Here is a 12,056-nt window from a genome sequence, read left to right on the forward strand (position 1 = left end):
AGAACATGAGAAAATACATATGTAGAACTATGAACGATCTATATGATAAACAGAGATGGAAACTTCTTAGAGAGTGGTACAGCAAAAGTTCATCACTGTCCTGGCAAAAATGTTATCAGTTGTGCCTTGTGTTCAAAGAAAGTGCAACTAGTTGTCCCTTCAAACTACTACTGCATAATGAAGTTGACAACTACTGCATAACTAAAGCTGATAATCTCAAAATTTTGTTTTCTTAGATACTTTCAGATATCTGGTAACCAAGGCTACATTCAGATACAACACTTTTAGACTTTCTTTTAAGCCATTATTTATCAGAAAAACCTGTAGGTATTAAGTATGATGAGACTTCTGTCACCTTTAAATAAAATTGTCCAGAAACTAGAAGTTACCAATGGGAAAGACAGAAAACAGGTTGACTGCATAGATCTCTCCCAAAAGCATTAAACCGATAAAAACAATAACCAGGAAAATGCAGACTTAGATTCTGAGTATTAAAGCAGTTCCAGCTTCTGAGTGACAGGTGTAATGGCAGCTGTTCAGCAGGTATGAAGAATTTTCTTCTGGAAGACAATCCTTATCTAATGACTACTGAAATAGCATTTTGTAACCTCAATAAACTCCCAAAGGTAGCTTTAATTAGCAGCCTAATGGAAAGTCTATCACATTATACTACTGAGATCCTCAATAAGTGATGAATATTTAGGCTTACAGGCAGCAACCAAGGAAGAGTCTGTACCCAGAGTTTTACACAAAGGAAGGTGATGCTGTTCATGTGCTCCACTGGTGAAGACTTGGAAATACATCTCACTACAAAATGAATCCATTTGTGTAAAACTCTCCATATGTTTCTACATCACAACAACACAACAGTTACATAGCTTTCCTTATGACCTACTTTCCCTTAACTCAGGGCTTGTTGCAGTCAGTAGATTAAGCCTGCAGAGACTCAAGATGAGAGGGAATTGGATACTTGCTCAGTGTAACTATCCAAAAAGAGACTGGAATGCTTCAGGATGGCCAAGCTCCTGGCTTCTTTTACTCCATGAAGAAAGCTACTTAAAGAAGCTCCATGTTGACCAATGAGATAGCACAGCTTGCTGAACCTGCTTGCCATTTCCTGCAACAACTGGATTGTATTTGCATTGCCTAAATTATCTGTAACAGAGCAGAAAGAAATTTAGCTTACCTTATGAAAGAGCAGCACACATTAACAGAGAGAATTTCAACATGGTGGTGTTGAGATGTTTTATCAGCACTTTCACCTCATGGCTGTATTATCCAGAATCAGAAATTCAACAGTTTTATACTAAATACAGCTCAAATAATGAAGGTATTTCAGATGAAACCATCAGGAAAGTGCAAATATTAAAAGAATGCATGCTCTCAAAATCCAGCTGTCTTTCACCTCTTCATCCAAACAGGGGAGAAAGCAAGACCTTAATTTTATCTCAAAAATATATTATTAAATTTTGCATAACAAATTTGTTGTGGAATGTAGGGGAAACAGTATCAAGGAAAACATTAAAAGGTCTTACCTAAACCTAAAAGAGGTCTAAGAACCTGAGATTTGATCTCGCTCAGTTTGAAATAAAACCTTCTCTCAGTAGCAGCCAACTCATGCAAACTGGCAATATATCCCATTAGGTTCTTGTCTACTAAAGCCAGACAGTTGTCACCACCAGCTATCACATTGCTTATGTACCCTATCTGAAAGATGAAAAAGAGAAAAAACAGCAGCTTTAATGTTTTTCTTTTTACACCCCAATTTAAAAACAGAGTAACGCAAATGAAGCATATTTTGAAGAGCACTAAGTGAATGGTAAGCATTAATGACCTTCAGTGACAAACAACCCATTCAATACTGGCTTAACACAAGGATGACAAAAGTTGAAGATACACTTATAGCCACTGTTGTTCATTTTTGTGACTCTGACACTGCCAAAAGACAATAAACAGACCACCTTTTAAGGTAGCTCATACAACCATTCCATGTTTGAGACATAATGACCTCAAGTTCAGTCACTTTAGAACTGCAATATGCTTACATCAAGAATGTTATCAAATAGCATCATACATTTCTCCTATTAAATATGAAGACAGAAGAACAAGCCGTTATTAGAACTATGACTGTGCTCCAGACAGGTCCTTTCTAGACCTGGAATATGTCAACTTATTGGTAAGAGTCCAGTTTATAGATACTCAGTATTACTAACAGTAGTACTTGCTTTCCACATTAGTTCAAAGCAAAATTATTCTCTAAGGTCAGCACAAGTGCCACTGATGCACTGTGGCTCCTCACTAATTTTGGTTCACATGCAATGCCATAGAGTAATTCATTTTGAGCTCTACTTTTATTTCCTTGATTGCTAAATAGAGGATTCCTTTGAAACACTGAGCCAAAGTTGTTCAACAGGCAACCAGTTCTCATATGCAAGAGCCTACCAGCCACCCTTGAAGAGAAGGGAATGGCTAGCAACAATCTTACAGAAGGAACACAGGTGTGTGTGTCTGCATGCACAGACACAGAGCCAGTGTCTAAATCTAAATCTCTGTCCCTCCCCAAAACACTTCCCAGACTGCTACTCTGCTCACTTTAGGGAAATAGCAGTGATACCCAGAGGACCTAAGGCAGAGACACTCTCTACCCTCAAAATTTCCTTTTTGTTACCTTAAACTCATGTTGGTCTGAAATTATACACAAACAACTTGGAAGAGGATGTGCAGTCAGATTTCACACTCCTACCTCATGCCAACCTTAAGGCATGTATAAGATTCAGCTTCATGAAAAAAATTGTGTAGGGGCACCTCCTGTCTCCCATTAACATCAAATGCACATTTTTGCTCAGATCCCCCTTTGTATTCATGTGAAAGGAAGGGGTAGGGAAGGAGATGGTGCAGAACTCACAGGAACCTTCTCTGCCCAGTCACAAAGAGGCAGAACACTGGAATGGAGTGACAAAATAGGGCAGCCAGTGGCCTCAGACAGTTGAGAGACAAGAAAGTGAAGTCCATTAGCAGTGAAGACTGAACACAAAGACTGGTGAAACAGAGCACAATAAGAGAGTGCATTTCTGCAGCATGCACAGACAGAAGGAAATGGATTAAGCTAGAAACTCCTTGTCCCTCAAACAGGCAGGGAAGAGAACAATACTAATTCAGCCTACTCTCTGCCCTCCAGCCAATGAGCTTCTCATTTGACTACTAGGAACCAACCATGTGCCTTAACACCCTTAAAGCTCATCCAGCCACCGGCACTGTGCTGCTTCCTAAGAGCACCAGTGTGATCTGTTCTGACTTAAAGGAAGTAACACTCACCTTACTACAAGCTACTAACAAAACTGGACTCTTAGTACAGCTATTTTCATTCAAATTGCTTTCTGTTGATGTCTCCTGGCCACAGTAATATAATCCAGGTTGGAAGTCTTTCTCGTCTGCTAAGAAGAGAGAATAATCTAGTCCTGCTGCTGTAGTCCAAATACCATCACCGCACACCTAAAATTCAGGAGGAAGGAAGACATTAAAAAACATCACCCAAAGCTGGAAGGAGAGAAGAGTACATAACTCTTCTAGTTACACACGCACATAATGCACCTGCCAAGATAAACTACTGCAATAACTGGCCCGTTTTCCAATTCCAGTGTCTCATAACCAATAAACTCCTTGCACATATCCTGAAAACTCTTTCCAGTTTTCTTTCTGAAAAGGCTGATTTGTTTGCCTTTCAGTTACAAATCAGTTTCATTTTTAAATGGGCATCAAGCAAGCTTGATTAAAGTTGGAGCACTGTTCTCCCCTCTACACTTAACTGGGAAACCTATATAAACTTGGGAGACAGTTAATCTTCCGTACATTAATTTGCGTAAGGCCTAAGCAGGAAAATTGTGCAGCTAGTTTTCCATTAAGATGAGCACCAGAAAACATGGGAAATGTTGTGGTCTAACCCAAAAATTGTTATTTTGCTATTCACTCCATGTGGTGAAAAGTTCAAAACAAAGAGAAAACTCACTGCCAAACCTCTGCAAAGCTCTGGAAATACAGAAACAACCAACAAATGTGGCTGTGGTCCAGCCAAGCTAAAAACGCTAGAAACAACTGTTTAGAATAAAAATAGTGTTCTGTAGTATTTACAAGTTTCAACACTGCAACATCAATATCAGAGAAACCAAACAGAAGGTAAAAGTGAAATCTGATAAGAAGATACAACCAGTCACATTTCTCAGTCCTAGAACTTCACTATGGTCAAAAGCCAGTGGAAGTCTGTGTAAATGATTTCTTGGGTAGATTTTCACAAGCTCATCTAAAGATAATTTCACAGCATAAGCCAAAGAAAATCAAGGGCTCTATTATTAAATATCACATAGATCCATGAACAGGTCATTCTCAGAAATTACTCTGCACTCACTTGTACAAGAAGATACCCTAAACTAAACAAACTAAAACACAGAAAACAAAGTACCTTTGCAAGACGAGGGACGGTTGTTGGGGTGTTCAAGTGACCAAGCTGGCCAGAGATATTACTGCCCCAGGAATACACCTGCAAGAAGCAGTGCTGAACGTCAGAATGCAGATTTATATACACAGAAACATACTGAGCTGCAATAGTACAACACATCAAGTGTGCAAAAACACAACTCAAGGCTGCAGGATTCGTGTACTGAGAAGCATTTCCTTAATTTTCACTGCCCTCCTACATTCTAAGATTGTCTTCTCACATTCAGAAACAGAATGCACCAAATCAAGTCACAGCAATCTTTAAACATAATGTTGATGGTACATGCAGAACTTGGGCAGAAATAGAATTTAGATTCCACACTACTTCCATGCTGCCTCCTGCAAATGGGAACAAAAATTTAGAAGCAAAAGAAACTAAAAACTAGAAAAGACCAAACATGATAATTATTTCAGAGATAAACAATAAATGGTAACAATCACTTGTACCTGGGATTTGGCAGTGAGTGCTAAGGAATGATGGCCACCAGCAGAGAGGTGAATCACTTCCTTACCATCAAGGCTTTTCACACACAGTGGCTGAAGCCTGTCAATCCCCAGAACCCATAAGGTGAAGGAAGAGCGGGGGAAGGTGGAAAAAAGAAAAAATATTATCAGAGGTACTGTTAATGCAAAAACACTCAATGTTTTATTTTCTTCCCCAAAACAAATTAGTAGAAACAAAGATCTATGGAACCTTCTGGCAATAAACCAGCTTAGTCAAAGTGGTTAGGAAGGGCAAAAGTTGATGACAGACCTCACCCCAATTTGGACAAAATCAAAATATCACCAATACTGTTACTGATTACAAAGGGAAAAGTCATAATTGATTGATGCTCAGTACCAAGAGAGCATAAAACATGTTACTTGGAGAAACTTAGGTCACAACATCTAAAAGAACAATAACACAATGCATAGCAGATGTTTAAATTTGAGAAGCTGAGACAGTTCATTACTCAAAATTTTCTAGCAATCAAGTGAATAAAAAAACCATTTCTCAAAGAAATCTCACCTTGGCAGAACATCACCATGCCCTAGCTGTCCTTCCTTGCCCTTTCCCCAGCTCCACACCTCTGTTCTTAGAGAGGGCAAAAGAGCATCAGCTTCACCACTGTAGGTTGGAGTCAGAGCCACAGTCCTCATTTTTGCCCGTCCAACCTTCCGTAAGAGCCTTGGGGAAACTGAGCAGAGGCCAAGAATTAGAAAAATTTCCAATCATTTTGGTAAATGTATCACTCAGATTGTGTTACACAGTAACAGCACTACTTAATAGCCAGTGATCAAAATTTCTTAAAGCAGTCTTAATTCCAGCCTGAGAACAAGGGTTGACAGGTAAGACAATAGGTCATGGATAGGAAAAAGTAACATAGGTGATAAAACCAGATAGATGTCAAGTAGTTTTTACCAGCTGCTAAAGGATAGCAGACATATGAGAACCATACAGTTATAATGAAGCAAATGCACCAAAACAACCTATACATTAAAGTGTTTTGAAAGAAAATTCATCCTTGCAGTGAACAGAAAACTTTAATACTTCCTAAAACCCCCCTCAAATCTAAGACCAGTATAGAACTAAACAGAGCAATTAACAGCACTGTGAGGGAAGAAGGTCATTAACTTTGAAGTTCAGCAGTGGGAACTGGAATATTTATAAGTCCCTGGCTCAAAACCAGCTCAGTGCAGTGCAGATTACCGACCACACAGATTGTTATCTGCTACAAAACAAACATGAACGATACCTTAGCATCATTTGGCAATATGACTCCTCCAATGTACTCACTTTACCTTCATTTTACAATAAAGACCATTTGTAAACCAAATGTTTTTGGTTTTCTTAACATGCAGTATCTGCTAGTCTTCACTCTCTCCACTGCTTTCAAGTCCTAAGATACCGTTTAGAATTCATACACACCTTTGAGAGATCATTAGATTTGTGTTTAATAAATATATGGGGTTTTTTTCACTTATAAATCTCCACATTATTATATGTTTTCCAGTGTTTTTTCCCCAACATGCTTGTTTACCTTGTGACAACAAGCCAGGCAGAGAAAGCCTTCGACTCCCTCCTTCAGATTCCTCTTCTCTAATATCTACTAAACTGGAACTCTTCTTTCCCTGCATGGATTCCAGTCTGACCTGCTCTTCTCGACTGTCCTTCAGAGCTTCGGGCCCCGGGGACCTGCTGCCTGACTGAGATCCTGCCTCACTCGAAGCTGTGCCATAGAAGTTCATGACTTTCTTCAGGGACAAGGCTCCAGCCTCGTAGGTGGCAGCGACTCTCACCCCAACTGCTGAGGCACATGAGGCCACCAGGCTGTTCAGGGTGGATGTGCTGCTACCTGGAGGGCCAGGGATACAAGCAGCAAGTTGTTCCTCTTGAGATGGCTAAAACCAAAGGGAAATTGGAAACTATCAGAGCTGACAGCACAGATCAGTAGGATGATGATACACATTCACTATTCAAACCACGGGCTGGACTGAACACCATATAATGTTTATTATAAAAGTTTACTGTAAATTACAGATGTATTTTAACTGTATATAACGTTAATTATCTATGTTTTTTATGCTTAGGTGTACATCTATTGCTCAGAATAACTCTTCTTAAGGTAGCACCAAGTACCATTTCTAAATGGACCGGGCTTTGTCTGCTGCACCTGTCCTGTAGCTCATCCATACGAGACTATAAGTCTGGGGTTTTAAAATACCAACAAAAAAAGTATCTTTGCAAACATATAAAAAGGAACATAATTTTAAGCTTATTACTAACTTCTCTGCCACCAATGAAAGTGCATCAGTGAGCATGCTCTATTTTCAGAGGGACAAGTTCTCTCCAATATGGTAAAAAGTAAATAGCAATTCACAGATTCATTTTGCAAGGCCTATCTTAGAACCAGTCTGGGCTGTGTCTCCTTATACCATTGTTGTATCCATATAAAGCTTAGTCAATAATCATCAAGTCACACAAGACACAAACTGACTGAAGGCAATTATTAGCCCCAGCACCCCATTACCGATAATAGAAATCGGCTGAGCTGCCAAATAAGAAAGAATGCCCAAAATGATCTGACAAACAGTTTGAATATTAAAACAAAGACAGCAAAGTCCTATTTTCCCATCTAATACGCAGTGGAAAATGGTATTACTACAAGTATTACAGCTCATTTTATGCTGCCAAAGTTAAAAACAATCTTTGACGTCTTTAAGCTTCTTTAAACCTTAGGTTAAAGGACTGAGATTGGTTCTATTTACTTCATCCTATGTCTAAAAGCCTACCTAGCCATACAGGAAAGAAAACTTCATTTGTGTAGGAAAGCAAAGAAAAAGGAAGGGTTTTGCTAATGCTGAAGCATTACATTAGATGTCATCTCTGCTCTTCACATGTATGTCAATTGCAGAAGATTCAGTGAATCAATTCCAGTCTTGATTCCTGAAGCTGCCCAAGGAAAACAGTGCTCTGGAAATATTACAGGAACAAGGAACTGAGGAAAGGAGACTGAAACACGTAGTTTCATGCATTTCCCAATGCTGGAATTCTTGCAAGAGTCTGAGGAGCCCACAGCTGCTAGAATGCCTTTATAATAGCAATAAGCAAAAGAAAAAGCAAATGTATTTACACAACACAATTCACTTCTCTAAAGTTTTCCTCAGAGTAAGAAAGCATAACTGGCTGAACTATCAATTTACTGGACAAATTTTGAAACTACAGGGGTTTTGTTGCCATCAGAGGCAGTAACAAAAATCAACTCTTTTTCCCATGTTGTGAAATTTTTTCCCAGAACCACTGTGGATTCAGAATGTATTACTGCAGCTATTAAAAAATCAAATACATTTATGTCTGTACAATCCTTTAAATGACAAAAAAATTTCCAGAATTCCATCGTCAGTTTTGCAAATTAAGCCACAGAGCAGCAGGACAGTAGTTAGGTAAGGACTACCAGACTAAGCTGCAAGATTCTGGATTCATTTTCTGTCTAGTCTAAACTTTTGGGTTCTATTTTCTTGCCTTTGCCCCTAATTACATTTTCTTTTCTTCCCCCCCCCCCTCTAAAAACTACAAAACAGGGAGTCACAAACAGCTTTTGAACCATCAGGTCACGCATTTTATGATGCTTACTGAGAGATTAGTACTTGACTGTTCAGCTGTAGCATCAAAACAGTGTTGCTGAATCATTTTCCACACCACATAGTACTTACACATCACTCATTCCTTTTTATGAGTTTATGCCACCCCTACATTATTAACATTAGAAACCTTTTGGTCAAACCTTTTAGCAATTTGCAATCCAGAATTTTTAACTGATTGAGAAATTAGATGGAGATGGATTGTGATGGATTTTTTTCAGGTACAGAAATTAAACCTTTACCTTAAAGGTAAATCAGATGAGTACCAGTAAGATTCACTGAATCTTGTACTGTGAAGCCCCACACAGATGAAAACCCATGCATCAAGAAACAGAGCATGGAAATTGGCTTACGTGGTTCTGGTACCGCAGACTGTGACAAGGAGGGACTAAAGCACTGTCAAGGCTGCCCACAATGAAGGGTCACAATTGAACAACAATGGAGGACAAAAAAATCTTATACTTAAAAGTTGAGAATCATCAGTGAAAACAAACGCTTGGAAACTATAAAAACACCATAGGTATATTAAAGTAAGCTCTTCATTTGTAAAAAGAGTAACATTGTCAAATATGCAAGAGAAGCTATAGCAAATTATGAGCTAGTCATTAGGTACCAACCTGTTCAGGCTCTGTACAAATGCTTTTATTGAGGCTCTCATTTAATGAGTTATCTGACAAACCAATTAAGTACTCTTTCACTTCTTTTTTGTCCGAGAACAGAGTATTTCCCAAACTAGAAATTCCACTATCTTCCCGTCCATCGCTGCTGGAAAGGCCACTTGGTCCATCAGATTCTAAACCAACAAGCCTATGTTGTTCCACAAGTGGTTTCTGACAGTCTTCACTCTGGCCAGCCGTTAAACTTTTGCCCTCAGGGGTGTCTGATGATGGACAGAAAACGTGGTTTTCTGGCTGGTTATCAGACAGTGCTACACCCAGCGGGCAGCAGTGACTATCTGAAATGATTACATGATCTTCCTTGTCCATCATGGTAATGAGAGGCTGACTGCAGTGATTGCATCTTTCTGGGATAGGCTTCATTTCCTGCACAGGGAGACATTGTACCAGAGCCAGGCTGTGGTAGGCTCCACAGGCAATCTGGAGCACCACACGTCCTGCCAGGTGCTCTACCTTCTGTGGCTTTGTCACTGGGAAAGTTGTTGTTATGAGACCGAGCTGGCAGCCACTCCCCCAGGCCCATATCTCTCTGCTCAGCGACAGCGCCAGTGTGTGCTCCTCTCCACATGCCAGCTGCAAAATCCGTACTGATAACAGAGGGCTGGTTTCACAATCACAAATACTGACGAGCTGGGGCTCTGGCACGCACGGCTGATTAGCAACTGCGCACTGGCCAGCAGAATTGTCCCCCCACATGTACACCACACCACTCTCCGTCACCGCTCCATTATGGAAGCTGCCGGCTGCCACCGTAATAATACGATGTCCAAGCAAAGTATTTTCTAAGATAGGACTGTTAACACATTCCTCAGGTCCTGATCTCCAGGGCAGCTTTCCAAAACTGTAGACCTCTCCACCTGAGAAGGGGGAAAAAAGAAAAACAAATCCTAGTATGAGTGTAAAAGCAATTGTTAAACCAATACAAAAATACAATAAATTGCTTCAAACAAGCAGATATGAATTCCTAGCTTACTCCAGGCTCCGCAAAACCACAGCTATTGATATAAGAAGGCTGCTGGTGGCTCTCTGCGATTGCTGCTGTTAAGTTCTATACCTCACATGAATGTTACCCTGTGCATGCATGTACTGTTAAAATATATAATGCTTTTCTGCTAAAAATTCTATTAAGTCAAGTGATTTAAACGTTATTTGTCGGTCCTTTCAAATTTAAGAAGATACTAAGGACATACAAATGTGTATGAAGAGCACAAAGTACAGCCCTCATCTTTCCACACACAGATCCAGTATCACTCCTAAAAGAAAAAACTTGACAATAACTGAAGATTGTTACTGCCCCAGATCATTACAACCAAGGTGGTTATTACCTTCTGTTAGAAGCAACCCATGATGGATTCCAAGGGCTGCCTGTAACACTGTCTTTCCACTGAGACCGGGAAGCCTTTCTGGAGTTACAGAGCAGGAACCAGCCTTCCAAACATAGACCAGGCCTCTTTCTTTGGCTCCTTCTGCCTCTCCTGAGCTACAAGGATTGGATCAAATTGGAACACAATCAGGATGAAATTTTCTGTGGTTCAGTAATGCCTATGTAGGAAAGGCTTAGCAGTTCAGACATGACTTCTATTTTCAAGCCAACATATTTAAATTACTATTATCAGATTTAAAGTATATGCTATTCAAATGAAAAAACATCCTCTGCTTGAAACCACAAGCTTCTTTCCCACTTGTACTTTACCGTGTACCAATTGCTCCCGTTAATAGTGTTTAAAATATTACACCTGTAAGAGCTTATCCTTTATACACTGTCATTTCTACCTCTAGAGATAAAAATGAGGTTTTGATTCTTTGGGGGTTTTTTTCCCTTTTTTGTAAATTCTTAATGAGAGTCTCAGATTCAAATGAGCCAGTTATTCAAATCAACTGAACCATGAAAAAAGAATATTCTGAAATAGTGAGTGCAAGTATCAGGGTTTGCAGGAGTGACTGGAACTATCCAAAACTGGTTTAAGGTTTCAGCACACTGTGGTTTGAATGCTCAGTCAGCAACTTCTCCAACTCAGCACAAAGAAATTCCTCAGAATTTTGACAAGCCCACAGTTTTAACAGTTTGTGGAATCCCTTGATTTAAACACAGAAAGTTATGTTAAGTGTCAATATAGACTGGCTTAAATTAAGACTAGGCTTAAATTAAGAGTCATACTTAAATTTCCTTAGAACTTTACATAGACTAGACTATTATTTACTCAGAAAGAAAAAAATAGGTTTAGCTTCTTATTTGACAACAGCCATGTCATTCATTCATTCCCAGCATAACTCGGTTCTTGCAGCTTGACATGAACTTGTGAAATTAAATATATTAAGAAAATATATTAAAAAATATAAGAAAAGCTTTGATAGAATTACAGTCTTTGCCTAGAAGAAAAGGCAAAAGAAATCAAATGTACTCTGAACCTGTATCAAACCAAAAAAAAAAGCTATTCTGATACACCACACTGCAGGCAAACTCAAGTAGCCCTGTTCCTGCAGACTGGATTTGTTAAACTACTTATTTTGGTAACTGCAGTGCACAGGATGAACATCTTTATACAATCTGCCTCTCAAATATTCAGATTATGAATAGCTAAGAAATCAAATTATCTCTCTTAGCTCCTGTGCCCATCCCAAATATCTTTATTTTTTCTACAAAACAGAAAGAAAAAAAAAAAAAGAAAAACATTTTAAAAGATAACAGCCTAGAACTCTCTAAAATTCAAGTAAATATTTTATTCCGTAAAGCAAACACAAATTTAAAATGCAGAGTCCACCTTG

At 39.1% G+C, this 12,056-nt stretch overlaps 1 protein-coding gene across 3 annotated transcripts in view; it reads right to left on the reverse strand.

Annotated features, from left to right (window-relative positions):
* Positions 1–12,056, reverse strand: part of ALS2 (alsin Rho guanine nucleotide exchange factor ALS2) — a 36,477-nt gene that overhangs the window by 19,353 nt on the left and 5,068 nt on the right. For all 3 annotated transcript variants that reach the window (XM_015634583.1, XM_015634582.1, XM_033515986.1), the window contains exons 3-11: positions 10,616–10,770; positions 9,231–10,147; positions 6,513–6,873; positions 5,501–5,669; positions 4,939–5,035; positions 4,457–4,534; positions 3,316–3,492; positions 1,536–1,707; positions 975–1,155 (exon numbers count right to left, since the gene is read on the reverse strand). In XM_015634583.1, coding sequence (XP_015490069.1) covers positions 975–1,155; positions 1,536–1,707; positions 3,316–3,492; positions 4,457–4,534; positions 4,939–5,035; positions 5,501–5,669; positions 6,513–6,873; positions 9,231–10,147; positions 10,616–10,770 — 2,307 coding nt within the window. The remainder of the gene's footprint in view (positions 1–974; positions 1,156–1,535; positions 1,708–3,315; positions 3,493–4,456; positions 4,535–4,938; positions 5,036–5,500; positions 5,670–6,512; positions 6,874–9,230; positions 10,148–10,615; positions 10,771–12,056) is intronic.

This window comes from Parus major, chromosome 7 (assembly GCF_001522545.3).
Source record: "Parus major isolate Abel chromosome 7, Parus_major1.1, whole genome shotgun sequence".
Classification (NCBI taxonomy): Eukaryota; Metazoa; Chordata; class Aves; order Passeriformes; family Paridae; genus Parus; species Parus major.